General features: G+C 37.7%; 5 protein-coding genes and 1 long non-coding RNA gene across 10 annotated transcripts; 4 read left to right on the top strand and 2 right to left on the bottom strand.

Annotated features, from left to right (window-relative positions):
* Nucleotides 1-5,636, top strand: LOC107224623. 2 transcript variants are annotated; one of them, XM_046730815.1, is made up of 6 exons: nucleotides 1-1,152; nucleotides 1,390-1,737; nucleotides 1,805-3,558; nucleotides 3,669-4,505; nucleotides 4,599-4,810; nucleotides 4,987-5,636. In XM_046730815.1, exons 1-6 carry the CDS (start codon nucleotides 705-707, stop codon nucleotides 5,153-5,155), a joined length of 3,768 nt encoding a protein of 1,255 aa, XP_046586771.1. In that variant the 5' UTR covers nucleotides 1-704; the 3' UTR covers nucleotides 5,156-5,636. The 2 variants fall into 2 exon arrangements, with proteins under 2 accessions (XP_046586771.1, XP_046586770.1); XM_046730814.1 differs by having other exon boundaries at nucleotides 1-1,188.
* A 277-nt stretch (nucleotides 5,637-5,913) lies between these two features.
* On the bottom strand, nucleotides 5,914-13,536 carry LOC107224400 (myosin-4). Its single transcript, XM_046730819.1, has 20 exons — nucleotides 13,317-13,536; nucleotides 12,625-13,008; nucleotides 12,314-12,435; nucleotides 12,041-12,174; nucleotides 11,797-11,957; nucleotides 11,519-11,707; nucleotides 11,389-11,450; nucleotides 10,989-11,165; nucleotides 10,279-10,601; nucleotides 10,137-10,178; nucleotides 9,809-9,984; nucleotides 9,426-9,650; nucleotides 8,478-8,531; nucleotides 8,076-8,307; nucleotides 7,846-7,994; nucleotides 7,664-7,765; nucleotides 7,376-7,585; nucleotides 7,078-7,260; nucleotides 6,862-7,011; nucleotides 5,914-6,730 (listed from the first exon to the last, which is right to left on the bottom strand). The coding sequence occupies exons 1-20, from the start codon at nucleotides 13,320-13,322 to the stop codon at nucleotides 6,509-6,511; spliced, it is 3,303 nt and encodes a 1,100-aa protein (XP_046586775.1). The 5' UTR covers nucleotides 13,323-13,536; the 3' UTR covers nucleotides 5,914-6,508.
* LOC124292808 lies at nucleotides 6,509-9,324 on the top strand. The gene is made up of 3 exons (XR_006902733.1): nucleotides 6,509-6,619; nucleotides 6,846-7,030; nucleotides 9,012-9,324. It is a non-coding gene; the product is annotated as an uncharacterized LOC124292808 (long non-coding RNA).
* Nucleotides 13,537-14,176: 640 nt separating the features above from the next.
* On the top strand, nucleotides 14,177-20,483 carry LOC107224543 (hamartin). 3 transcript variants are annotated; one of them, XM_015664645.2, is made up of 15 exons: nucleotides 14,177-14,280; nucleotides 14,749-15,003; nucleotides 15,264-15,535; nucleotides 15,616-15,837; nucleotides 16,176-16,369; nucleotides 16,585-16,706; nucleotides 16,865-17,085; nucleotides 17,184-17,558; nucleotides 17,716-17,904; nucleotides 18,070-18,367; nucleotides 18,438-18,697; nucleotides 18,820-18,945; nucleotides 19,128-19,364; nucleotides 19,452-19,548; nucleotides 19,637-20,483. In XM_015664645.2, exons 2-15 carry the CDS (start codon nucleotides 14,895-14,897, stop codon nucleotides 20,140-20,142), a joined length of 3,228 nt encoding a protein of 1,075 aa, XP_015520131.1. In that variant the 5' UTR covers nucleotides 14,177-14,280; nucleotides 14,749-14,894; the 3' UTR covers nucleotides 20,143-20,483. The 3 variants fall into 3 exon arrangements, with proteins under 3 accessions (XP_015520131.1, XP_046586776.1, XP_046586777.1); XM_046730820.1 differs by having other exon boundaries at nucleotides 17,695-17,904; XM_046730821.1 differs by having other exon boundaries at nucleotides 14,280-14,352; nucleotides 17,695-17,904.
* A 454-nt stretch (nucleotides 20,484-20,937) lies between these two features.
* On the bottom strand, nucleotides 20,938-24,950 carry LOC107224696 (major facilitator superfamily domain-containing protein 6). 2 transcript variants are annotated; one of them, XM_015664866.2, is made up of 9 exons: nucleotides 24,358-24,945; nucleotides 23,846-24,201; nucleotides 23,592-23,738; nucleotides 23,193-23,469; nucleotides 22,815-23,008; nucleotides 22,407-22,723; nucleotides 22,158-22,333; nucleotides 21,885-22,052; nucleotides 20,938-21,409 (listed from the first exon to the last, which is right to left on the bottom strand). In XM_015664866.2, exons 1-9 carry the CDS (start codon nucleotides 24,419-24,421, stop codon nucleotides 21,339-21,341), a joined length of 1,770 nt encoding a protein of 589 aa, XP_015520352.1. In that variant the 5' UTR covers nucleotides 24,422-24,945; the 3' UTR covers nucleotides 20,938-21,338. The 2 variants fall into 2 exon arrangements, with proteins under 2 accessions (XP_015520352.1, XP_046586782.1); XM_046730826.1 differs by lacking the exon at nucleotides 21,885-22,052 and having other exon boundaries at nucleotides 24,358-24,950.
* Nucleotides 24,951-25,054: 104 nt separating this feature from the next.
* Nucleotides 25,055-27,179, top strand: LOC107224382 (small ubiquitin-related modifier 3). Its single transcript, XM_015664412.2, has 3 exons — nucleotides 25,055-25,606; nucleotides 25,728-25,856; nucleotides 26,251-27,179. The coding sequence occupies exons 1-3, from the start codon at nucleotides 25,589-25,591 to the stop codon at nucleotides 26,383-26,385; spliced, it is 282 nt and encodes a 93-aa protein (XP_015519898.1). The 5' UTR covers nucleotides 25,055-25,588; the 3' UTR covers nucleotides 26,386-27,179.
* Nucleotides 27,180-27,230: the final 51 nt, after the last annotated feature.

The raw sequence follows: 27,230 nt of genomic DNA, 5'->3' as shown, positions 1-27,230 counted from the left end.
ATTTATCAGATCATTAATTCGGGATTCGGGTTACTGCATCATTTCGTAATACTTATAATTACGATATTTTACGATCTAACTCCGCAATAATTGAACCCAAACCAATTCCTTATTCAAATAGTCGAACGCTTCGAGAAATCTCGATAGTATCGACTTACGCTATCGACCCTTGTCAAATGCACAATGTAAAATGCGCCATCTTACGAATTACGTCATAACTAAAAATTGATCTATCAAGTGAGTATCGCGATCTTGCAACAGGCAGCGTGTAACCTAAAAATTCATGGCGGCAGCGGAGATTCTTGATGAAAGAAATATTCAAGGTAATATGAAGGTGTAAATGAAACCCAATTTGAAAAATAAACTTTTTGGGTTTGTATAGACTTGCATTATTGCTTTTTCACGCTATTCGCCGACGCAGGCAATCACAAACGTTCGATGAAGTTCGATCAGTTTGAAAATTGGCGCGCTAACTGGTTCCGAGATGGGAAAATGGCTGACAGGTGTAAAAATCGCGCGCGTCGGCATCCGGGGTACCGAACCGTGCGCGAACACGAAGCACGACACGACTTCAGGGATACCTAGTAACTGGTTAACACGCAGCAACGGCAGCGGCTAAAGTTAAACATACTTTGAACCTAATGTCTCGTGTCTCTAGATGAAGCCCTCGCTAGTATAGCGTGTTTGATAAACAACAGAAGGAAATGTCCGATAACACCGAGATTTTTGAGGATCGGAAAAGTGAGATGCTCGAGGACGAGGAGATGCCGACGTTTATAAGCGTTTCGAGCAAAGACATTAGCCTGCCGTATACAGCCGGGGAAAACATCCAGCAACTCCTGCCGCTTGATAACTCTGTGAACCCCTTGCGAGGCACCGACGAGTCGCCGGACGATTACGAGGGCCAGAGCCGTAGCCACACCACCGAGGAACGGGCCGACGAGGGTAAAGATGATAACGAGGAGGGCAGCGTTTGCATAGTCTCTTCCGGAGAGGAAGCCGACGACGTTGATCGCTTCTCCAGGTCCTACGACGAGGATATAGACGAGGAGGACGACGAGGAGGAGGAAGATGATGATGATGATGATGATGATGAGGACGACGATGATGATAACGACGAAGACGACGACGACGACGAGGAGGACATTCATGGTGAAATCTTTCAGATTTCTTACATTCCTGAATACGGTGTATATCTTTTTTTCATTTTTTCCTGTTATCATATCCTATTTGTTCAACATCGCTCTGCAGACTGTTATTGTCGAGTCATCGATTCCAGCTTGAGCGATTCACAATTTTCCTTCCCTTACCCAAAGTTCTAATCTCAAAGATCTTTCTTTTTCCACCAAGTACACAGAACTTGTCACTTCAATGTTGGTTCTGCTTTAGACATAGGTGTTATTCCTCCAGAGGACGAAGAGGTCGAAGTCGCAGATGACATGTTGGGTGATTTTTCGGAAGAGGAAATTGAGAGAGAAGATGTTATGTCTGATGACATGGCATTGAGGTCCGATAAATCAAAGGTGATTAATCAACAACAGAGAAGTCAGTCCCTGCAAGATCTGTCCGAATATCGTCCGTTGCGCAAATCCTCCGTCACAAGTGTAAACAAGTACAGTCGCGTACAGAGCAAAGTGAAACGTTATATTCAGGACTTAAAAGATATGAATAGGAGGTCAGCTGAGAGGCGCATGTCCATGGAAGAATCGAGAAGACGTTCAGATTTTAGCGGAAAAGGTAGTTAAATTTTATTTGGTCTTTGACCCGGCATGTTCACAGTTTTGTTGTATTGTTGTTCTTACAGCCTGCCAAGATGAAGAGGTGAATGAATATGATCAGAAAATGAGAGGTCGAAAAAGTATCAAGGGCTATGCTGAACATGTGTTGAAAGACTTGGAAATAAGAGAACAGCTTAATCAGGAGGAGGGGATTGCTTTAACAAATGAAGATGTAAATAGCTGCGTAATACGAGAGGATGAAAATGATTCGCAAGCGAAAGTTAATGCAAAGAATGTAAATCGCGAGCATCGACAAAAGGACACAACAATAAATGAAATGAATGTGGAGAACGACATTGCCAAGGTGAAAAAACCGAACATGAATGGCGAACTGTTGAGTGATCATTTGAAAAATATTAGGGTACCGAAACAAATAACAGTGAACTACGCTTTGAACGGTCAGACACAAGGACAGAATATTATGGATGTTCGATCGATCGGCTACGACGAATACATGAGAGGTAGCTCAAACTCTAGCATGGATAAAAACTTGGTAAATGTAGAATCTAATGAGAAAACTCCCTGCAATGAAGTAATGGAATACAAGAAAATGCAAATTACAAATGTTCATAGCGAGGCCCCGTCCTCCGAGATAGTAATTAAGAATGTTCAAAGTGTAAAGGAAACTCCAATGGAGGTAGTCGAGCATCAAGAGGACATTGAGACGGTAGTAGCTGTTAAAACTGATGAGAAAAATAATGCCGAAACACTGGCAGAGTTAGCATTAGTTGTAACTCAGTTAAATCAAAAAACAACCCAGTGCAAGGAGATAAGAGAAGCATATGAGAAGACACTGTCGGAAAATTTTGAGCTTAAACAAGAATTAGAGGAATTGAAAAAAACAATATCCAAATTATCTGTCAACCAAAAATCGACTCCCCAACTGGTTGCCGTCGCAATACAAACTGACCCACCTCCAAATTCCAAGAAAATTGAAATTAATCCACCTACTAATGCCTGTACCAATCCAAAACTTTCCACTAGCAGTATGGGCTCTGCTGTTAGCTGCAACACGCAATGGACTGAAAGCCCTGGGAGTTTTCCAGCTTCCAACGGATCCATCAGACCGCTACCCAATCTTACACCACTTTCAAACGCTGAAGACAGCTTTATAGGAGCATCTGAAACCCCTCCTCGTCCACCTCATCAGCCTTCACATGCATTCCAAACTTCTTCAAAGATAATTAGGATGCTATCAAACATAACACGACGAAAGTCTAAAACTGATGATAATGTAATTGGGAATTCAAATATGGCGAATACCTTTGGAACGGGCTTCAGTAGTCCTGGAGTTTCTAGCTTAAATACACCGATCAATCATCGGGGTTCAAACAAGAGAAAAGCTACAGAAATGCCCGAGAATGCAAACTTTCTTCAACCTCCAAAGATCCCGCACAGAGCTGATGGCTCTAACAGATTACACAGAAGGACAAAGACCGAATTTAAGTATCCAGGAGATTATGTAAAGACTAACTCTCAACCCTTTGTGCCTCAATCAAATGACGCTAATAGACCTTTGGAGAACTTGGAAGATCCACCGAAAGAAAATGATGCTGTTGAAGATCTGGATTCCGGTGTGAAATGCTTTACATATCGTGAGGATGAAAATAGTTTGGAAACAAGCTTTCTTATCCAAGCTGAGGACGAGACAAAAAGTCAAGATGACAAAGATGGTGAACGAGCTGCACCTGTTGTCCGTGAGTGCGGACCTTATTTACTCGGAAATGTAGAAGTTCGGATGACGGAAATAAATGGAACCATCAACATCTGGGGCAAAGAGGTCAGTGTTTTACAATATTTATTTATACATAGCTGGTTTGAATGTAATCCTATAACAAAACTGTAACCAATCGTGTATCTATATTTTGAGCTCTATTCTCTTGATATCAGGTTAGTCAAGAAACAAACACTGAAGATGAAACAGAAGAAGTCACTGATGAGATGGATGAAGCAAACGAGAGAGGATCTTGTGGGTGCTGGCAAAAGACACCAAATACACGGAATTTAACTGTTGATCCTCTTTCCTGCTCGACGAATAAAAAGGCAAAAATTCCACCATTGAGGCTTAGTGAATCTGGTCACCTGAAGAACTATAGTTCTTTCTTACCAACTATAGCTAAGGAGTCGACATCTGCTACAGATAACTTCAGAGAATGTCAAAACTCTAAGTATTCGATGAATCTTGAGAGAGACGATAATTGTCGGAAGTACGAGGCGCACAGTAATTCTCAAAATGTTAATCAATTGAAGAGATCCTCAAACTTTGCAGAAGACGAAAATACGAGAAATTTCGCAAAGAACTATTTTAGCTGTAATTGCGAACACGAACACTGTGATTATTCTCCACGTCACAGAGTTTCGAGACATTGTCATGGTGATCACGATTGTGCGTCCACCATTTCAAATTTAAGGGAAACGGGGAGATGTTCAAGATTGCAAAACACTAAAGATAACGATCAATCAAAGACTGAAGTGAACTTAAGTAGGAATCATTTATTACACTTTACTTCCAACTTGACGGACGAAAATGTAACTTGTTCTCACAGTATGAGGAAAAATACCACAATGGAAGATGACGACGATGATGTATTTAAGAAACCGTCTACTTCAAATGCAAGAGTAATTGAGAGCTGTTGTAGAAGTGTGGGTTGCAGATCGCGAAGTCCTTCGTTTAGTAATCTATCCACCGATCCCTTACTGTCGCACCATCCACACGAACCTTCCGAGGTTAGTATATCCTGGATAATCTTACAAAAAAATGAAACTCGCCATGTTATTTTTATAAAGTAAATCTGTGAGACAACGGTACACTTCTTGCAGGTAAGACGTCGACGCTCAAGTGGAAAACGAGTACGTGGTATTCTCATGGACTTTTTGAGAGGCTGTGGAGACTGTCATGCTAAGAACATTTCTGACAACAAAGTTTCACCTACTACCGTGCCCGAAATTCGTGTCAGATCTAGTACCCCTCCTCCTAGTCTGTTAAGTCAATGTCGACAACGGACAACTCATTACGGATCAACAAATACTAGGTGTGTTATAAATTGATAGAAAAGGTGAAATTTCAAAGTCTTACGTTTTCGAATCTGATGTTACAACAACATGTTTCATAAACTGTGTTAGTTTGAGGATAGTCTTAGTGACTATTGACCCAGCATGTTTGTAGCAGCAAAATATAAGGTAATTAATTAAAATATGCATTGCACAGGTGCAATCATACGGAATGCTGCGTTTCATGTGCCCGAAAACTAGAAATGGCTGCAGAAATAGAAGCCCAGCTGGAAATTTTTGGAGCAGAAATGGAAAGGCTACGCTCTCGATCGCAAGCAGTTCTTGGAATGTTGAACACGTTACACTCCACAGATACGACAAACTGAACAGCCAAGCTATGAAGATCTGAATTGTGCTTTTCTCACCCGTTAAAAGTAGCTATCATTAGGTTTAATATCATTGTTCACGTGTTATTGAGTAACTCAGTTTATCAATGTAGATTTTATTTGTGGTGTGCAAATGAATTGCAGTGTCTTTGAAATGTTTCGTGTCGTGAAGCAATATTGTTCGTACATTTTGCTGGAAAACATATAAAGAGAAAGACTTCGAATATTTCATTGATGGTTCATTACATTTGTTCCAGAAATTACTTTGCTTTACCGTACTATCAACTGTTATACTGATTATTAGTTTTTTTAATAATTTTTCTTTATTTCTATTGACTCTATTACTTTTCATTATTTTAATTCTTAGTTTCAGTGACGAACTATGGGGGGGGGGGGGCAAACATTCCATGAATAAAAAACAGTGGATACGAAAAAAAAAAATGCATATAATAAAGTTGAAGAGAACGGCGTTGATACTGAATTTCGTCGTTTTCAAAATAAACCTTAATTACGTATGAAAAAAAATATCCTACATATATTAACTATTTATTTTCCAAGGAAGCAAATAATATGCAGTAAGATTTGGTTGACGAACGATGTTTTTAAAAATGGGAGCAAATCAATGTTGAAAATTTGAAAATCAATTCCTCCAAATTATAATCCAGACTACGAAATACATGATAGTTTTATTAAATGGAGTACATACGCATGCATCTATTATATAATTTCTATGTTTTCTGAATCTTTTTTTTTTTTCCTTATTTCGCACTTACTTGATCAGGTTGTGGTCATTATGGGTTGTTGCCATTGCAATGATGAACATGTGTACGACTATTATAAATATATGTATGTATATGCGCAGTAAATGTTTCCAAGAGCTCTGTTACCTTCAGAAGACTGGAAGAATTTTCTTCTACCGGGTTTGGACTTCGCGATTTTTATTTCTATTCCGTTGATTTCTTTTTTTTTTTTTAGGTTTTACAAAACTTTTTCCTCTTTTTTTTTTTGTATGTATATTTTATCAAATTATACTAAATAGACAACGATATTAATATTTCTTTACATGGAAACCAGTTGCAATAATCAACAGGACATGGGAACAAAAAAATTGCAGAAATTTTGTTCATCTGTAATGTAGATTGAATTTAAGACGTAGTTTAAGTTTAAAAATTTTCCTTGATTTGACATCGAAATCTATGATCTAACTCAGTACTTTTACTGCACATAGAAAAATTGATACAGAAGTACACGTAAATCGAAAGATGAACTTTGGCTCGCTAAAATTTTACTCGACGTCGAGAAACTTTTATACTATCGCTACAATTACTGTATTCCTAATGGTAATATCAGTAATTAATAGTTGCAGTCGCAGGAGTCATATCCTTGGCCCTGTCCAGGCTCACCTGGCAGTAATGGTGGCGTCTCTCCCTGACCCTGACCCTGACCTCCCCGGAAAATGTTGCTGTACGAATTTTTCAAATAATTTACATGTCCTTGCAGTGATCGGATGCGTCCTTGAGCGTGTTCAAAGGCCTCATTCAAATTGTTGATCTGCCCTTGCATTTTCTGACGAATCTGTAGCGAAATGAAATCTTGGATGATTATTACTGATTTCAATTGAAACCATTTATCTCTGCCTTCTTACGACTGTAATTGAACGTACTTTTCAATATTTTTATATAAATTGCAGAAGAAATATACGTCACCTCGTCCCTATCTTTTTGAGCTGCTCTTGCTGTCGCTCTACATTGTGCCAGCTGTCTTTCCATTTCGGCAATCTGTCCCTGCATCGAACGTCTTACCGTCTCGCATCTCTCTTTTGTTCTGGCTACTTGACGGGCTGAATCCTCACGCACCTACAGAATAACATTACAGGTAAATAGATACCTTGAATTACTCTTCAAATACGTTCTTCAAGTTACTTGATCCAGCATCGCTGTTAGCTGGGTGACCTCGTGCATCTTTTCATCTATACGTTTTTGCATCTGTGCAATGTGCTCCTCAAATCTTGCCGACGCATTCTTCATCCTTTCGTTCTCATTCCTCATTTCTGCATTCCTTCTTTCAAGCTCATCCCATTTCGCTGCGATTGAGGCTTTTTCATCCTGTTTTATGTAAACGGAGTAGTTTATTAATCAGTTTACTTATTACTACAATTGAATGCGATAAATTTTCTGAATAGACGTGTAATCTCATCTACATCTAAGAAACACAACTTGCCTGTAACGTTTGATTCTCGGCGCGAAGTATGTCCATTTGATTTTGAATTGAACCCACTTTGTCTTTGAAAACTAAAACCTCGCGTGATAAATCCTCGCAGTTTCGCTCGGCCAATAATCGCATTTGCTGAGATTCTTGTAATTTGAGCTGTGTTTGTTTCAATAAGTCAGGCAGAGGGGCAAGCTCGGCAAGTTTTTCTTGAAATTGGTTCTGTTGACGAGATAGTGAAAAATAGTTATCGGTTCAACCCACTGTGATAAACAAAATAAATATCTTTCATCTACATACCTTAACCCGGCCAATTTCCAAAGTAACATTTTCGTTCATTCGAGCATTATCCATTTCCATAAGGTCCAATTGTCGACGTTGTTCCTCGACTTGTTGCTGTGCCTATTTTTTCAAACAAAATCATATATTTTACTTAGTTTTCTTCGTATTGTTTCCAGCACAGTAACGAATACGTAAAATACCTGCAAGTATTTGTTGCGATAATCTTCAAGCTGGCTTGCTTGATCCTGAATCAGCGATCGTAGTTCCTCTAGTTCGTCTTGTGCCTCACGAAATCGTTGCTTAGCTACCAGCAGTGCTTGTTCCTGTTCCACAAGCTGCTCCTTACTTCCTGTTTTCAGTTTACATTAAAGTAAATTGAATTTGATCTCTGTAAAACCTGTGAAAAAACTCTTCCAAGTAACTACGTTACCTGCTAACTTGTTCTTTTCAGCTTCGCAGAGTTTTAAACGCTCCTCCAAGTCAATAAGTTTATTCTCTGCCCTCTCCTTATCCTCTTTGGCATCCCTTGCTTCCTGTTTCGTCTTTTCTGATTCCGTTCTCAGTACAGACACCTCACATAATTTGCTTTTATAGTCATCTTGTAGTCTGGCGTACTGTTCCCTTAAATCTCGTAGTTGTTGTTGCGGACAATTACTTCCTCCCTTGAATCATGAATGCTATGTAAATAGATATCAACGAGTTCCAATCGTTCATTCTACTTCAACTTTGCTATTTTAGGAAAAAAAGTTATTCTCAACAGTTGGCATTGGAATTAATGACTTGTTATTTTTGATAATTGAATGGCAAAGTTTCTGTGACAGAAATAACTCACCATTGGTGCAGTTGTACATGGACCAGCACACGATGGAACTTGTTGAGGATTCATCTGCATATGACCAAAAGTACCATTTGTTTGGCTTTCCAGTTCCATAGATTAATATATAAAACCTTTAAAACCTTGACCGATCTCAGAGTAAGTTATGTTATCTAGATGTATGCCTACACTATACTGTACATAATTTATATAGAACGAAATACGCATGACTTTTTTTAACCATGGATTACACAGAAATTCATATGAAATAATCATATTTAAAATAGTATTCTTTCAACTCAAGTTCGTGCTTGAAAATTACGTACAGAATAATGGTAGCATTTTTTAATCAGTCCCAACACTCAGGCAATTTTTTTTTTATGCATATAAATATGTTTATTTCATACAAAATTACTGATGGGTGACATATTTGATATTTTTTTTTCTTCCATCATTTCATACTTCAAATCATATTAGACGATGACGCAATTATTTAGTCTAATGCACTGATAGCATAATGTGGATCCTTATCCATCGCATTTACTTATACAGGAGATATGCACGAGTTCCGTCTAAACACAGCTTTCGGACAACATATGCGACGCTATTCTGACATGAAAAATTGCTTGAAAAACTGAATGCAAATGCAGAAAAAAATGCAGATCAGTAATGTTGCGTCGGAGATAATTTTCATAGAGTGTATAATGTTTTGAAATGCTAATTGACAAGTACGAATATAATTGTTGAGCCCTTATCCCCGAATTAACTGCAGAGTTAAATATTTTCAACAATTTCTGCAAAGCGTATGGATTTCCCAACTGATTATCACAAACAGTCGTACTTGTATGAATAATTGTTTGCGTTTTTAGTGGACCCTCGATCAATAAAATTCTTGTACAAATTGACTTCGTCATGGTAATGCTGGACAGAATGAGAATCATTCGCATCGAACAATTCTATGGGTACCTTGGCAAGTGGCATTGCCGGAGGCATGTTTTTCAGCTGTGGAATTTGCTGCTGCGATTGTTGTGACTGCTGCTGCGAGGGTGGGCAACAGGAACACGGCGCACAGGGTCCGGTGCACTTCAAAAGTTTTCTCTGCTGCTCAAGCTGCTGCCTTTCTCGTTGGACATTCGCAAGTTCCATCTGCATATTCCGGACCTCCGACTCCATGCAGCCTAATTGCTGCTCCTGAAAAGAAATTTGCAGACATTTATGTGAAAAAAGAATATGCAAACTTGTAAGAAAAATACTTTTGCAGCCATAAAATAGCGTTCAGTTATTTCAGAGGAAATTGGAGACTGAATGAAAATCAAATGTTTCTTTATAGAAGAAACAATAGAAATTACCAGTTGTTTGGTGTTGTTTCCATACATTGCCAGCTTGTTTTCCAGCTCTGCAGGGCATGCTCCCCTTGGTGCCAGGGGTGGCATTTGGTTCGCGGCAGGACTTCTACAGCACATTTTTTCGCTTTCTGTCCCTGATGTGTTACCGCAGCAAGCACCACCAGATAATCTCGGGGAACCTGCAACTTTCACGGCAAACCTGTGTACAGAATTATATGTTCCTTGCTAAAAATTTAAAGCAGCAAAAACGCGTTCTGTGAGATTTACCAAGAAGAGTTATCAATGTTATAGAACATATCACTAAATCTGCTACAATAAAACGATAGCTTACCGTTGCTGCTGTAACTGCCAGTGACCTTTGATGGGTCATTCACTAAAATAATAGCGAAAGTGAAAAACAGTTATGAAAAAAATTCACAACATTTAAAAACTAAAAAATGTTGCAAAATTTGCTCAAGTATTTAAATAGTCACCGCAAACTGTGCGCGTATTCGTTGCACATGTGTCTCCGCCTTCTTGTTGCAGGCAACACTTGCAAGCACATGAATTACTGTCTTCGTCTTGCAAGAAAATTCCACGATTACTTGTATATGGACGAACTGGTGGTGGTAATGGTGGCGGGGGAGGTGGTGATTGGCGAGGCGAACAGATGCGCTGATTAAGGCAAGCCAATTGTCGACTCAATTCAGAATTCTCTTTCACTACAATTCGCATCTCAGCCTGCAGTCCACACACCTTTCGCTGCAGGCTGTCCACCGCGTTATCCTTCTCCAACAAAGCTTCCTCCAACTTATACCTTTAAAATATTAAACGGAATCACTTTACTTCTTTCTATAATGAACACAGATTTTTTTCTTCAGTTTATCAAGCCCGTAAAGTACATTGTGCGGCAAATTATATATCTGTAACTTGATAGCAATTACCTATTGAAAATCAAACTGTCTCCATAAATGACAAAAGTGTAACATCACCAAGCAAATAGTCATTTCATTTTTTTTTTTCCCTTCATACGTTCATCTTTTTTTTATCTCTACAACAATTGGCAAAGCCTCTTATGTGCAGGTCGTGAAATCTCAAACATGAATTCAAGCAAATTGGAATCACAATTATAGCAAATCCATATTTGGAACTGAATTGACTGAAATTGTATAAATATAAACGTTAGTAAGATAAAGAATGCTACCTTCCACCTTCGAGCTGAGCATTTTCTTTGACGAGTTTCTCCTGCATGTTCAATGACTCGGTCAACTTTCCTGTTAAATTTTGAAAACACTTTTTCTTCCCCTTTCGTTCGCTGTCACCAACTACTATCTTTGGTATGTTCTCTTCTGTGTTACCGCAAACAATCACCCTTGGAAGTCTGTGAAGAATTGAGTCATATTATATTATGTTACACTTGGGTAAAACATAACGCATTGCCCTGCCATATTTTGGAGGCTCTAGAAATTCATTTCCCACTTTTACACAGGTTTCATATAGTTTGAATTTCAAGCTCATTTGCAGTGGAATTTAATCATAGTAAGAATTTATAATCGTGTAAATAGTAATTATGTTGAGCCACGCTATTTTTGAAAACAACATACTTGTCCTCAGGATATTCCATCTGAGGGATGTCGAACAGCTCACCCTTTTCCTTTGTCACATCCTACATATGAACAGATGGAATGAGAGATAGAAACAAACAATTAGACTTTGAAAGTAGTAAAATTGTACCGATGTTCGTTTTCCATGTGGATACGGAAGCATTTCAAACATTTTTGCAAAGGTTTGACTCGAAGGATCAGCCAAGCCTAACAGCCGTTGAAGTTTCCTAGTAATTTTCTCGAACTCTCCAAGCTTGGTCATAACGCTTTCTTGCTTCTCTTTAATTTTTAGCGTGTCCTCTTGAGTCAGATCTTTTTTCTAGATGGGGAAACAAACGTCATGCCTCAAGTCCTGATGTTAATTAATCAAATCAGCTAAAACTATCCAAATTGTTTCAGTATGATTACGTTCGTTAATTCCGTCAGCTCTTTTTTCAACTGTTCTATTTCAGCTGCTATTGCGGTACATCTTTTGTCCGCTTCCTTCATTTCCTTCATCACTGCAGTGTCCGTCAAAGGTAATGAACTCATCGTAGACTCCCGATGTCCTCCGGGTTTGATAGGCACTCCTTTAAAGATCAAAGATTTTAAGAATATCATCAAAAATTTCATTTACACTAAGAAAAAGTCTTCATTAGGTCCATTTTCATACCTTCACCAATCCCTGGTGGCATTGGGTGGGGTGGTGGTCCATTTTCTGAATTTTCTCCTGCATCTCCACCCTTGTCTTCACTTTCACCTTCATTTTCACCCTGAGTCTCAGTTTTATCTTCCTCATCAGCCATACTATAGGACAAATTTTTGAACCATTTTTTATTATCAATATTATAAATTTACAACAAGCTATAATTCTGCAAAAATACGTAAAACGAATGACAATATCTAGTTGACACACGTAAGAAAAGTTTTCATTTTTATTTCATACCTCAGACACTCTTGTGATTTGCTAAATTGTTCAGTGTTAGTTTTATTGGACTCGGCCTGCAGAGACTCTTCTACTATTTCGTCTAGTAATCCAAATTCTGTTAACTTGATGAAGCTCTTTGACTAGAATATTTCGGAACATATATTTATTTATGAAATAAAGCACTCTTCAATAGAAAGAGGCTAAATTTTAGTGGTTTTATGATATGAAATTCGTTTTAGTTGCCTTTCGCTCGATCAAAATTATCAAAATTTTTATAGAAATTATGGTACTTCACCTACAATTAACAGAGTAGTAAAGTTTCTATATACCTCGAAAAGAATGTGCGGTTCTGGTGGATCTAACGAATACCGAGGAGTTTTCGGGCTCCTAGACTGTGGCGTAGAGTTAGTGGTATCTCCTTGTTCTGCGTAGTTTTGTGATAATGTGGGTAGGTCCTGTAAGCGCAGAGGTTTCTTTACGTCGAATAAAGATTCTAGCGAGCCAAATAATTCTTTGCTTAGTTCCACATCATTGTTGAGTTCGCTACTTTTGGTTTGTTGTACTTTTGTAACATTTTTCTGTATACGCCTTTTCTTTAACTCGTGAAAGCTCCTGCTTTTTCCTCCTACTGATTCCGCTGTACGTGCATAATTTGCTCCGTTTGGTAAATTTCCTGGCGATCTTACTTGATTCCAAGTACACGGCCTACGTTTCTGCAAAAAAAATGATATTGTAATTATGCTTTTTGAAATTATTACAAAGTGAACAATTTGGATGCAAATCAGATAATTAATATATTACTGTTACAATAAAACCATTAGAATTGATAAAAGTTTCTAAGAATTTTCAAATTCATGAAATCTTTCAGAATTATTTATTTATTCATTGAGTTATTTATTTAATCAAATTCTGAGAACGCTTTTGACTTAATTTGAAATCTCTTGAATTACTTCTACCTACGAATAATACGTGTGGCTACAAAAAAGGGATAATAATATGCCAAAGATAGATATTATTTTACCTTCATGTTTTTACCTTCGAAACAACACCGTCCCTAGCTTTGACTGGTTGCGATTTTTGATTGGTGTTTTTTTTTTTTAAGAAACTACAAACGTTATTGTAAATATCGTAATAGAGTCGTTAGCCAATTGGGACGTCGTCGATTTCAAATTGCGTAAGGCAATTTGAGAGCCTTTGAAAAACTTTGTGTGTTGCTTGTATGTATATTTTTTTATTTAACAGTTTTTTTTTTAATGTTTCACGTAAACCCAAAGGCTGTAACATAAAATAACGAATATAAATATGAATAGGGTAGAATATAATACGTATTTTTTTATTTATTAATAATTGCAATAGCATAGGCTCCGCGAGACAAATTACATCATTCACTCACCTCTAAAAAAAATCTCCAATTTCTCGAAAGGCACAAACATAAAATGATTTTTTTTTTTTGTTTTTTTTTTATTCCTATACACTGTGAATATATACATGTAAGCAGCAATAATATAAATAAAATAACAAAAAAAGCGGTATCCATGGTCAGTGATATGCATGTCAACTTGACCTACTCAAATAATCGTTTTTTTATTTCTACATTTCTTCTTTTTGAAGACAGTTGGGTTCGCATTTTTAAAAAGTGTCATGAAGCAACGTTTTACATACATACAATGTAAATAAGTACGATACATGAAGTTGATAAAATGGTTTTATTTTAATTATGTCGTAAAAATTTTCGATCGAATTTAATCGTAATCAATAACGTGATTTAGATAAATACCACTGATAACTTATGGTTACACATGGTGTAACGCCTGTGCGTTTAAAGGGATCTTTAAATCTCCTCGTTTAAATGGCGAGGTGTGAGCAACAGCAGCGACATATCCGAGACGTGCTGATAATTCGAACCGCGTATCGCACATACACGGTGAGTCCAGCGCACACAGAGATGAAGCCGCCATAGCCCCAAAAGAGTTCCTAAAACTCGGGTGAGTTTTTTCAGAGCCTGTATTCCCGATCGTTTCAAATGAATGTATGGAATTAATAGTGTAGACAGAAAAGTAATAAAATCTATAAAGTTTCACATAAATTCCAAATCTCAATATTGCGCAATACGTCAATCTCTATTTGTAATCTAAATACCAATGTATTTTTCACATTTTCTGACAGATCGAATACTTGCGTATTTTCGTTGCTAACAACTGTATTTATACACTTCCAAGCTCGAACTTGACACGTACCATAGCTAGAAATAATAATTATCTATGAAATGGCACGCACATAAATCAACGTAGCTACAGTTCCATATTTTTGGTTAACATCTTATTGGTTTTTCAAAATGTTGTTCCAACGTTCAGCCACGCATCGTCACTAAACTCTTTTCAAACTTTCCAACCAGCGCTTTACCAATCGCTTAATAAATTGTTCAAAGAATAAATATTCTCTGTTACGATTAGATGGTCATATATGATGGCTGACAGATGGCTATGGGAGAAGCTAAAGTGCGAACCACAAGACTGACTCTCTTTCTTCACCACCAAACGATAGACGGCTACCGAAATATCGATCATTAGAAATTTTAGGGAACTCTGACAGGTTCAAAATGAGCTCCAGCGCAAAGGGAGTAACCGAGCTTTTTGACCTATTAGAGTCCAACAAGCTCGGAGCCGTGGAAGAGATGAAGAAAGTATTTCACGATCATTTCCTAATTAGTAAGTATTTTTACTCTAATTTTAGATATAAAAGTGAATCAACGTTGTTGCCAAATTCTTTGTTTGCGATTGTTTTCAAGCTTACGTTTGGTAATTAGGAAATCAAAACTTGGCGTAGCGTAATTTGAACAAAAATCATATGCGTGAGTTGAAATAACCAAAGGAAATTAATAGAATCAATGAAATGAGGCTACACAATACATGCCAAGATGCATATAAACTAATATTGGGGATTGAACTCTTTTGATTTTGTATCACAGCTAAAGATAACTGGCTTGTGAATGGACTATTCGATTATTACCTCTCAACAAACTCCCTCCGAGCCGTCGAGGTATTGGTGGGAGTCCGAGAACCTCATGATAAGCATCTGCTGGACCGGCTAGCGGAGGCACTAACTAAACATACTAGCAATGGGCAAAATCAGCGGGTACAAGCTCTAACACTTCTAAGCCACGTAGTACGAAGGCATCCTACTTGGCTGTACAAACTCCCCAATCATTGCCTCTTCGATCGACTACTAAAGCTTCTCAAGGTAACATTGTACTGCTCTTTCTCTTTTTCCCAACAAAAATAAATCTTATCAATAACTTCCTTCAAACGGAATTATTCAAGACCGATGGGGAGATTTTACCACTACTGAGTGCCCTGCTTTTGCTGGTAACATTACTGCCCATGCTGCCGGCGTATCTAAATCCATTCCTCAATGATATCTTCGAAGTCTTCGCTAGATTAGCCTCCTACCACCATCAACTATCATCCCAGGCTTCATTGGCAACTTCTGCTTCACCTTCCGTAGAAATGGAGAGAGACAGACTATATATTTTTCATCTACAGGTAAACGAGAAATGAGTAGTATTGTTTCTCATTCTTCTTTTTCGTACAATTGCTCATTCCTGAAAAAAAAAACACTTATTTCAAGATTGTGGCACACATGAAGACGATTTTTCTTGACCTTGGTGAATTGTTGAATAATTGAAAGTGTCCGTTCATCATCAGATGTTCTAAATAAATTGTTCTGAGAAGGGCTCCCATCCGGGCTGAAACGTTAACACAAAAAAATTGTTTTGATGGTCCCGACCTTCATATCCAAGAATAATATTATTCATTGTGGCACACACTTTGAGCCTCCGAAATGCAAAATACCTATTAACGTTACTTTTATCGAACTGTAGGTTGGATTGGAAAGTTTGTTTCACAGACTATACGCGATGTATCCGTGCAACTTTTTGTCGTTCCTTCGACAGCACTACATGCAGCGTGATTCATTTGCTACATTTTCATACACTGTTAATCCAATGTTGGATTTAGTGCGGATGCATCCTCTTCTTGTTACGGCAACCAAAGAAATCGAGACTTCTGCCAACAGGTGAATTACAGTGTACTCTAGTTAACAGAATGATGGATTGTAAACTTAAAAATGTATACCATTGTAGGACTGATGTTCTCAAACAAATCTTTTATGCATCGAAACGCACCAGCTTTCAACATATTTATGTTTGCATGTCACACCTGTAGTCAAATTACTCGTACCCCATGCCAGTCGACAAAATACCTAATAATTTATCATTAATTGCGTCTAAGGTGGAAAAAAATGGAGCATCACGACGTAGTGGCTGAGTGTGGCCGATTTGCACTTGACAAATTTCGGGAGGATGTGCCAATAAATACTGGATATCAGCCACTAATCACACATCCCATAATAGGTAGATTACTCTCTACGAACTACTGGATAAGTAAATTGTACACCGTCATTCTGGAGTTTCAAGAAATTCTGAAAAGGAAATCAAACAAATATGAAGCGAAATCTCTTTCAATTTATGGAGACAACATTAGTGAAACATTTCGTTGAATAAATTTTCAGAACCTCCCTCTCACTCTCACGATCTAATAGATGGTGTAAGTAGTTTTGGATTAAAACCTGTTGGAGAGGAGGGATTTTGGTCACCAAGCATGAGTATACCTCCCAATAGTCCTCCACCACATGAAACTCGCTCCACACCTTCAACGCCAAATAATATTAGAATTGGGGCATCTCCACCTGAGGCAGCTGTCGAAGCAACACCCGAAACGACTCCAGTTAAGGTACGTCGTTGAAAGTTAGTAAAAATCGAGACTTGAATTTTCTAAGCTTAAGCTATGCTATTCGACGATGTCTTATCCTTCGGCCTATATATGTTTAGGATTTGCGGCAACAACCGGCTCGAGCACCTCCTACTAGCTCAGCTGTAGTTCGAGCTTTGGGCTCTTTTGGCAATGGGCTATCGAATGAATCACGGCCATCGACTCCTATCACCGTAAATCCTTCCACAGCTGGAGTAATGAGCAGCACACCTGGCACAATCGACAACATTTCAAACAATACTAATTCACATGTGGTTCTATCTCAAAAGATTAACAAATTATTTGCTGAACGACAAACGAGCCAGCTTAGCTACTCGCAGACTTCTGTGTCCCAAGAATTCGAGCTAAATAATAGTAACCTGAGGAGTATAAGGGACACTGAAGTTTATTTGGGTCAAAACGGAAGTAGCGATGATTGGCAAGATGATCAAGAGGTTTGTACGGCACTATTATAGCCTGTATTCTTATCACAAGTTTACTACAAAATAAAATGCTTGGGAATCGCATCGGTTGAATAAGAGTTTACTCTTATATATTTTGTTTTACTTATTTTATTTTTGATGCTAATAGAATGAAAAATTGGCAAAACAGGTCCTTCAGATCGTTGGAGATTCACAGAAAAATATTGGATCCATAGAAGATATAATTAAAGAGACGTCAAATACTAATTCATCTTTTGAAACCGCGATGGCAAACTTGTCCCAGAAAGTTCAACGTCTTCGTTTTTATTCGCAATGCCAAGCACCACTGTCCCACCAAATTTCACATTATTACAACAAGGTATTTAATAGGTGTATGAACCATACATTCAATTAAGTAATTGTATAAAAATTAGTTTTAAGCTCCAGTTACAAAACTGTAGCGACAGGAAAAGACGAAAAAACTAATGATTAACGCTATATATTGATATCAGCTATGAAATTTATATGTTGACTAATGATTCAGGTGCGCAGAACCACCTCCTGCCCAGAAATGAACATTCAGAATGATGGAATTTTGGGAAGTATTAAACCATTTTGTGCCGAAGAAAACGACCATGAAAAAAGTACAGAGGAGGCGAGTACTCAGACACATGATTTAGTACCGTACGAACATCTTCTACTCGGAGTTGTTTCAAGCAGGGTGCAGGAATCTGATCTCGCAAACAAATCGAACACTGAATCTTGTATTTCGCCGAATTTTATGTTGGAACGTTACATCCAGGCTTGTGCACGCATCACCCACAGCAATCATAATAAACAAAGTTAGTACATTATTGTACCTTCAATTCTGTTTTGCTTTTAAGAAAGTTATTTTTTTATTCTTTCCTGCAGCCGGAACTGCTAAACACAAGCAGCACCAAAAACAGAAAAAGAAAGGTGCAGAAGATGATCCATCGGTCCAGGCAGTAAGCGAAGATGGAGTCGATTATGTAATCCACATAAATTTGGACAGTGGGAATCAGCTGTTGCAGTTGACACAGATGCAGCTGCAATTCGAGCGACAGCGTAGGGAAGTTCATGCTGAACGGAATCGAAGGCTGCTCGGAAAATTACGGGACACTCAAGCCCTCGAAGAGCACAACGCTGCACTGGTAATCTTGGTTTTCTTTCGAACAAAATGATACTACGTAACTATTTTTTTTCCTTCTGTCCAAGCACATAAAGAAATCTACCAATACTGTATAAAATTTATATTGGGCTAAATCATGAACAGAGAGACCGCCTGCGAATTCTTGAGAATGAAACCGAGGATCTTAGAGTCGAGTTAGAACGCACGAAAAAAGAAGCACGTCAGGCAGAGAGAAGACACGCCGAAACACATAACCAGCTTCAGTTACAGGTATTTTATTTACAGTGATGTGATGTAAGTAATTTTTATTCACACTGGAAAACTGACACCAGCAGTCTGGGACTTCTCATTGAAATTGTAATATAATTTTTGTTCATTGATTTAAAGGCTCTATTTTTCATACTTTTTTCAAATTCAATTTGTAATAATAAAAGGAATTTTTCCTCCAAAAGTGCGCAGAAGAGCAGCAACGATCTCGTGAATTAAACGAACTCAACGGAGCGTTGAAACTAGAACTGGAAGAGGAAAGGGCGAAAGTAGATCAAGGATTACGGGAACTACGTGCAACCGAAGCAGCTCTTTTTGACGCCGCTCATCAATTGAAGGGTGCCCTCAAAGCTGCCAATCAAGGGAAATTGTTGAAATGCGCCCTAGATACATTGCAAAAGCGGTTCCTGCTTCTTGGCGAGGTAATTCGCCACGTTGGTTTTTTGAATAGCTTGAAATTCTATTCCGTTTTATTTTCTTGATCCCATGTACCTCTGTACAATCGTCAGGTACAATTGAAGCTGCAAGAACAGATGGTCGGTCCAACACCAATGGCAAGACAAGAAGCTGCACAAATTCAGAGATCGTACTCAGAAGAATTATCCAGTGAGTAATGAATTAAGCTTACATAAAATGTGTGCAATCTGCTAAGCGACTAATAAATTTTGAAAATGTATCTTCATTTTTCTTTCAGACTTGCGACGCCAACTGGAGTCGCGAATTTCACTTATTGAAGCACTGCGAGCACGACTGATAGAATTAGAAGGTGGAGAAGCACAAAGAGAAGCTTTGCTTACAGAACAACATCAGCTTTTACAAGAAGCAAAGGAGCGACATGAAGCGGAACTCGAGGCCTTAGAATCTAAGTACAAAGCACAGCGAGCGATAAATCTACATCTGGAGGAACGTGTTTTAGAGCTGCTTGGTACTTTGGAGGATAAATCTTCAACAAATGCTTGCACGACCAATACGGTTTCTTCCGCATCGCCGAAGGAAAGATCTCCTCCACTATCCGTCAGCCTTGCCTCCTCTAGCGAGGGCAGTCTCGCCTTTATGCAGTCGGGCAGTGGAACTGGATTCATGATGAGCGACTGTTGTGATCCTGCTGGTGAAATAACAAACCTCCAAGCTATAGTTGATCCTGGACCAAGTCCTTCGCATGAGAGTCAAACACAGCAACAACAGCAACCTCCTGCTTGAAATGAAAAATGCCAAGACATAAACGCCATCTTTTCTTGACCACGTAATTTTTACTTTGTTGCGATGGTATCATGGTGCGGTTAAATTTAAAAGAATATCTTTCATAGCTATTAACAATTAATCATGATTCATGAATGAAAAGTCAGTGTTGTATAATACAAATAATTATTATTATCACGTAGACACCAAGAGTTTCTGCTAGACCGCTGAAACGGGATAACAAGTGATTACGAATACTGATGGAAACACGCTAATTGTTGAAATATTGGCGTACTGCAGTCTCTACAATTAATCAGAAGGTTCTTACTGTCGAATCAATATGAATAAAAAAAATTGAAATATTTTGTGAGCAATCTTACAATGAATAACGTTCTTGTTATAGACCCCAGCCAATTTCCTGTATACCAAAAGCTTTGAGTAAACAATTAAGCTCCTTATCAATACGATCGGCCTCAATAGCTTCGAACTACTCAGAAGTTTTCTCAACGTTAACCTGGTATCTGAGCTTATGATTAGCCGATTAGAGTAAATCCCATTAATTTGCCAAGAAGTTTGACATTATCTAGAATTATTTATCAATTGAGCAGCGTACAGCTTGTTCACAGTTTCACATCTAGTGACGCGTTCCCTGTCCGATTCGTGAACAATTAAAAAATTTGAAATTCTGTTTTGAATATGTCTCACAAATGAAGTATGCAGCATTCTACTCGGATTATCACAAACATATTTGGATAACTTCACTTTATCACCGGACATGACTAGCGTATCAAATAAATAAAGGCCAAGTCAGGAATATAAAAATAAACAAAATATATTAATAGGTACACGTGTATATACAAAAATTAATTTATATAATACTGAATGTATATCAAACGTCTTCTTTCGCATGTACGGCAAATAAACGTGTCCATCGAAGATGCCAAGTGATTGCCATATTTTCAAGTACTTGTGTGTGTGTGTATATGTATAAAATTATTTACTGATTGCAACACGTCCAGTTGTATATTTTTATGACAGAGTAATAAGAACAGAATAGGAGATAAGATAGTAGGTAACTCTTGAAGGTAAACCAATGCTTCTTGCCGTTTCCATCCTGGCAGTCATTACCTGACTGCAGACTTGGTAAGTGTGCTTTCACTTTTCTAAATTTTAATATTAAATAATTCTAACATCTAGTTCATACAATATTCCTTTGTTCAATAGGTTTGCAGTTCCTGATTGGCAGTCGTGTAAACCCCGTCATCAAGTGCTGTATACGTTGCTAAATCTGTAATCAATATATAATTGAAAATATTACTTGATAAAAACGTTCGCAACTTCTTACAAATTAGAATGAAATATTCACAAGTTTACGACCGGACTAAGTAGAAACCAAAAATTATTCAATACCGTTTCCTGTAGTTTTACAAAAATTTTGAACATACTGAAACATGCTCTAATGAAAATTTTATACGCATTCTACTATTTAACCATGCAACTCTTTTGATTTCTCTTGTACACAAAAACATGTATACATGCACACACCCAAATGTTTCGATCGTGCTTCTAGTATAGATCTTTATCACACGTGTGGATGAAAGTTGAGTTGGATTAGGATTTAAGAACTCTTGATTACAGGCATGCAGGATTAAATAAATTCGTGAATGATTACATAAAGTTACAAGACTGTTTTTTCCTTTTTTTTTTTATTATTACTGAATTTAGGCGATTTCCTGTAGCATTCATGTTACTAGACTACTCACGATTATGCCCTTGATGAACAGGATTGGCTTTTGATTTCATCAATAGGAACTGTGCTAGCCAGTGAATTAGGAGCCAGAATAGCGCACCAGCAGAAAATATACGGAATGTTATTACACCTTTGTAATTGTCCATAAGCAATCCGCAAATAAAGCTGCCCAATGAGACACCTATGTAGAGTATACATATAGTATATGTATACATACCATAATTGTTGAATTGTACAACTATGAAAGCGATATAAATATGTAATAAAAATAAAACAGATTGCTAACCTATGCCCTCAAATACAGCACCAACCAATCCCTGAATTGTTGCTTTTGTTCCAGACGGAGAAACTTTATCCCCATATGAGACCATTGCAGGCCAACAAAGGCCTAGAGAAGGGCCGTGCAATATTTCTATCACCAAGAATATCCATGGATTGGTAATAACACTGTAAGCCATAAATCTGCCGGAAGAGAAATTGCATTGGATTTTTCTTCTTCCTTCAATAGTTGTAGTTTTATTTCTTTTTTTATTACCTGATTGCATAAACCAAAAGTACTAGACTCATGACGTTGACATGTCCGAGCCGTTGTAGGATAGCACCTGAAATAAAATTGAAAGGCATTTCCCCAGCGAAACATTGGACTCCTGTGAGCAGCCCCTGGAGTGTTTTGAGCCAATCTACTTGGTCACCGGTCGCGATTTCTTCTGTGTACAGAAACAGAAAATTCCAAACGACACCTGTGCAGATTCCAGCACCAATACACCACCATATGAATGCTAGGACACGACCTTCTTTTCCAACATTCCATATTTCCCATAGGACAGAAGGCTCGCGATCAGCGCACTCTTTCTATCACACAAATCAGTTCATTTTTTCAATAACTGCGGCCACAATGTTATTTCTTACATTTGCTAAATATCAATAATATAAGTATTCGTACCTTTTTCAGGGTCGAAGATACTATCACATCCAATGCCATGGCAATCAGCATTATATAAAATATGGAACTGTAATCTTTCTCCAATTTACCAATACTGGCTAAATCTACAAGATATCCAGCACTGATACCAAATATTCCGAAGCCAATGCTTCCCCACATCTTCTGCTTTCCATACTCCTTCTCATTGTCCTCACCTGAAGAAATCGACAGTAATTAATATTACAGTTATCCACAAGTAGATAATATTTTCGAACTTTGAATCAGTGAACGGATAGCTACACCTGATCCGAAATTAGGAAAAAATTTAAATAAAAAGAATGGGCAATTTGGTACGGTGTACATATTACCATGAAACAAAAATTTATTACAAATACTTACCGAGCAAGCCCATGCATATAGCATCGCCTATGCTCACTACAACGGCCATTCCAATCCAACTCACAACAGCGAACCATATAAACAAATGAAACTGATACGTAGATGTTTGTGACAAGCTGGAACGTTCGCTGGACTCTTCTAGTAGCCGAGTAAAGGTGGAAGAATCTGGGCATGTTGCCGAACAGGTTGTTCTCAATTGCGACATGCACACAGGTGTATGTACAACATTGTCGGAAAAGGTAGCGTTCTTCACAATGAGGTAAGCCAAATTATTTTTCTAGAACATATAAAATTTCATATAAATTTTCAAGGAAGATTATGTTTTCAGCTTTTGTTATAATTTTTCTCAAAGAAATAATGTAAGTCAAGGCAAGAAAAATGAGTCGACGATAGACAAACCCCATAAAGAAACGTGGCATGAAGTCCAGCAGTGAAGTTAAACCGACTGATTTCAGGGTCTGTTGCATTTGCTCGGCTGCAAAATTGCACTGCGTGCCAGTCAGTGCAAAGTTTTTTATAAGCTTCGTTGGACCCAGCGCAAGAAAGCTGAAGGAAAACAGGTGCAGATGTTATATTATTTACATACAATCACGGGTCATTTCTGCAGATCAATCTATAACAATGGGTTTGAAAAATGTTCATTCATAACTCACTTCGCAATCGGTGCTGGTAAACCTTGGGTTTTTTAAATTGTTCAGAAGCCGCGGGTTGAAGTCATTAGCTGATTGAATTTCTATAGTTGCCTCTCCTGAGTCGCATGCTAGTTCCACTTCAGCTGATGACTCAATTTCTGGTATAAAATATATACCAAAAAACGCAACAGCCAAAAGAACTTGAAATATTAGAAAAAATGTCTTGTGCAGTTTAAATTTGTCAGCCAAGCCTCCGAACAGTGGTTTCGCTATTAATCCAGACAATGGAAGTATGGCGTAAATCAATCCAACAAGGGTATTAGAAAATCCTATCTGCTTGGCAATTGTTGGTAAAAATGGAACAATGGGTCCTGTTGCTGTAAAAGAAAACAAAAATGAAACGGTTTCGCTTTTTCCGCCACCAAACTTTATACATTTCGCAAAAACTGATAATTGGCACAAACTTTTTTCGTATTCTAAAGTGTTCGTTTATAATTAAGTGGACGAAAAAGGAACAAAAACCGCATACATACCAGCATTGTATAAGAAATAATGCCCTTTTATCGGCAACAATTTCTTGTTCACTTTTTCAAACATTATTTCGCTGGTTGATTATATCCAGTAGAAACCCCCATGCAAGTGGGTCGGTATTATATCGAAGAAAACACCGTCCGGCGATTAAATATTTGTGTAAATTGAATTTTAGGTTTAAAGAACTGGTCAAATTTATGATCAGAGGTATGTATCATTGATTTAATCACATCAGGTAAGCAAAAAAATATGCATAAAATGTGCTGACGTTAACACGTGTACCCCGTCGCAAGTTTTTTACCTTCAGCAAATCAGCGAATAGCCTTATAAAATACTTGTCTTGGCAATGGACAGTGGAATGATACAGAATTCCAATTGACCGAATTCACCGAGCTGGTGACTTTAATTGATAAAGAAATTGATCTCATTGATCTTATCTGACGATGTGACAAGTTGTCCTCTCTCTTCGCTGTGCAGACGGTGCAGACCAAATAATATCCAGCCACAGATCAATTAAGTGCACCTGCTAGTCTGCTGGCAAACTGTACCGATAAACAGAATCAAGTCTTCGAGTTATGAATCACGCGTGCTTCCAATGGATGAGATGTCAAATCAATCAGCGTTCTGTCGTACCGGCAGAGCCAGTTGACGTAACGCCGAAAGACGTACTGTCGGTAGTACGTCAATTATTGTTGATCTTAATTTTACATCGATCTCTTAAGAAGACACAAATTGAACCAGTTTTACGTATTTGTAGTCATTTGAACGTCTCTTAGTTCCTTTGGTTGATATAAACAGGGCGTTCGTGCAATAATCGCTACATTTCAGTTCTCAAGATTCGGTTTTTAGAGTTAACGTTAATTCGATGAGCGCGATCATGCCACGTGGCCTGGTACCAGCTATCGGTTACACGACCATTGTAGAAAATTTTTGATTCAGTCAGACAACGGTAGATGGCAGACCATGATAACGCATATCGCGGTGCTGTCATCTGGAGCCTAGGTAAGAACGAGCGGCGTCCTGATGAGTGATATAGATGGGTTGCGTGCTGCTGCCAGCCATAATACATCAAAGAGCGGGATTCAGGTTCTCGAAAGAAATTGAGGAAGTCTTGAGATTGTGAAGTTGATAAAAAAAAGGTGGAAGGCTTCATCGAAAATTCAGTCTCATTGAGGTGCTGAATAACAACGGAATACTTCTAGTCCGATATTCTGTCGAAATAAAATAATAAACATGTCCGACGAGAAGAAGGTATGGTACATGCATAGTTGAGTGTTGGTTCTAACCTAAAAATCGGCATAATGCCATCACGTAGTGCACACCGGATGTTAATTCAATTGTATATTTTACATAAACATATATTCACTTGCAGGATACGAATAAGGCCGAGTCCGAGCACATTAATCTTAAAGTACTGGGACAGGATAGTGCGGTAGTACAGTTTAAAATCAAGAAACATACCCCGCTTCGCAAACTAATGAATGCTTATTGTGACCGTGTGGTAAGAGTCAAAATATATTTTTGAACCCAGTCTGATGCATCTTTATCAATATACCCAACTTTTTGCGTCTTACGTAACATCCATCTCATTAAATTCATTGGATCGAAACATCCTTTTATTAGGTAAATATTCGACTATGTTAACCTACAATAGCCTTGACAACACAGATCAAATTATAGTGGGGCAATAATGAAAATAAATTTACAAATGATTGAAACAAAATAATCAGATTTCACTCTTAATCATTGTTTATTATTTAAGACTATTGATACATTTGCACAGTGAAATTGACAAGTGACTGAAAACAGTAAATTTGATTCGATTTGACGACGACTCTAGCCTTCTTTCTTATTCTGATTTTCACAAACATGATTTTTATTAAATTTTTCCTCAGGGCCTTGCAATAGCTGCGGTGAGATTTAGATTCGATGGACAACCGATTAACGAATTTGATACACCAACGACTTTGGAGATGGAGGAAGGAGACACTATAGAAGTTTATCAGCAGCAAACGGGAGGAACGTGTTGAGTTCGCTCTTTACTACTTTAAGGTTGTTCTAAGAAAGATGGACTAAGTGAATACCCATGTTTTCCTTCTGCGGTGGTCAATTATTTAATATCATTCATATCCGTATTATTTTTAATCCTTTGATCCATCGTCGATGCGTGAAACTTAGTTTTGTACTAACTTGAATAAGTGCCACACTATTGTATGTAATGGAAAAATTGCAGGTAAAATACTTTTGGAGGATACCAAGAAAGTAAAAGAAAACAACAAAAAAAAATAAAATAAAGAAGGAACAATTAACGAAACAAATCGAACATGAAACAAGATAGAAAAGAATAGAGAAAAAAATTACACAAAGTGATTAATCAAATGTTACAATGAAAACAATATTATAGCCTAACATAAAATAACGCGTTGCGTTATTTCACTCATTTGTTTTACTTTCATCAATCGTGAAATTTTCCGTTTGCGAGAAGCGTTGTTGATAGTAGCAATGTACCAAATGAGTAATCATTCGAGTAGAGTAAATTTAGCCCAAGCACTCAAAATGAACGTTTTATTTTTTTTTCTCCGTTTTCTTCGTTTTTCTTTCGAATTCATCAACAATGTGTAATTGCAGCAATAATTTTTTAACGGCCATACATACAAATGCATATACGTCGACGGATTATTGCTGGACTCCTAAAAATAGGCAGGTCAACCTTAAATTGAGGTAGAAATCTTTGCGTAACGCGTTCCATGTAAATTCTACCTATTATATGATGTAAGATGTAATGCAGTTCATGTTTTACTTAATAAATTCCAATTTTTTTACATTCCTGGATCGGTCAATTTTCATTCAAATAAACGTTCAATCCGTCACCAAT

The sequence above is a fragment of the Neodiprion lecontei genome, chromosome 2, assembly GCF_021901455.1.
Source record: "Neodiprion lecontei isolate iyNeoLeco1 chromosome 2, iyNeoLeco1.1, whole genome shotgun sequence".
NCBI classification, from domain to species: domain Eukaryota; kingdom Metazoa; phylum Arthropoda; class Insecta; order Hymenoptera; family Diprionidae; genus Neodiprion; species Neodiprion lecontei.
Note: the sequence above shows the minus strand (reverse complement) of the source record. Positions and strands in the feature narration are given on the sequence as shown.

Bases quoted from the DNA above. Each gene is read 5' to 3' on its own strand.
- LOC107224400 (XM_046730819.1), bottom strand. The intron at 7,995-8,075 runs GTAACGTAGTTA...AACTGAAAACAG, and splicing joins TGAAAAGAACAAGTTAGCAG to GAAGTAAGGAGCAGCTTGTG. The intron at 7,012-7,077 runs GTAACTTGAAGA...GTTATTCTGTAG, and splicing joins TAACAGCGATGCTGGATCAA to GTGCGTGAGGATTCAGCCCG.
- LOC107224696 (XM_015664866.2), bottom strand. From the start codon at position 24,421: ATGTTTGAAAAAGTGAACAAGAAATTGTTGCCGATAAAAGGGCATTAT. The intron at 22,053-22,157 runs GTTAGCAATCTG...TACTCTACATAG, and splicing joins TGCTGTATTTGAGGGCATAG to GTGTCTCATTGGGCAGCTTT. The intron at 21,410-21,884 runs GTGAGTAGTCTA...TATTGATTACAG, and splicing joins TGTTCATCAAGGGCATAATC to ATTTAGCAACGTATACAGCA.
- LOC107224623 (XM_046730814.1), top strand. From the start codon at position 705: ATGTCCGATAACACCGAGATTTTTGAGGATCGGAAAAGTGAGATGCTC. The intron at 1,738-1,804 runs GTAGTTAAATTT...TTGTTCTTACAG, and splicing joins TTCAGATTTTAGCGGAAAAG to CCTGCCAAGATGAAGAGGTG. The intron at 3,559-3,668 runs GTCAGTGTTTTA...TCTTGATATCAG, and splicing joins TCAACATCTGGGGCAAAGAG to GTTAGTCAAGAAACAAACAC.
- LOC107224382 (XM_015664412.2), top strand. The intron at 25,857-26,250 runs GTAAGAGTCAAA...ATTTTTCCTCAG, and splicing joins ATGCTTATTGTGACCGTGTG to GGCCTTGCAATAGCTGCGGT.
- LOC107224543 (XM_046730820.1), top strand. From the start codon at position 14,895: ATGAGCTCCAGCGCAAAGGGAGTAACCGAGCTTTTTGACCTATTAGAG. The intron at 15,838-16,175 runs GTAAACGAGAAA...ATCGAACTGTAG, and splicing joins TATATATTTTTCATCTACAG to GTTGGATTGGAAAGTTTGTT. The intron at 18,946-19,127 runs GTATTTTATTTA...TTCCTCCAAAAG, and splicing joins ATAACCAGCTTCAGTTACAG to TGCGCAGAAGAGCAGCAACG.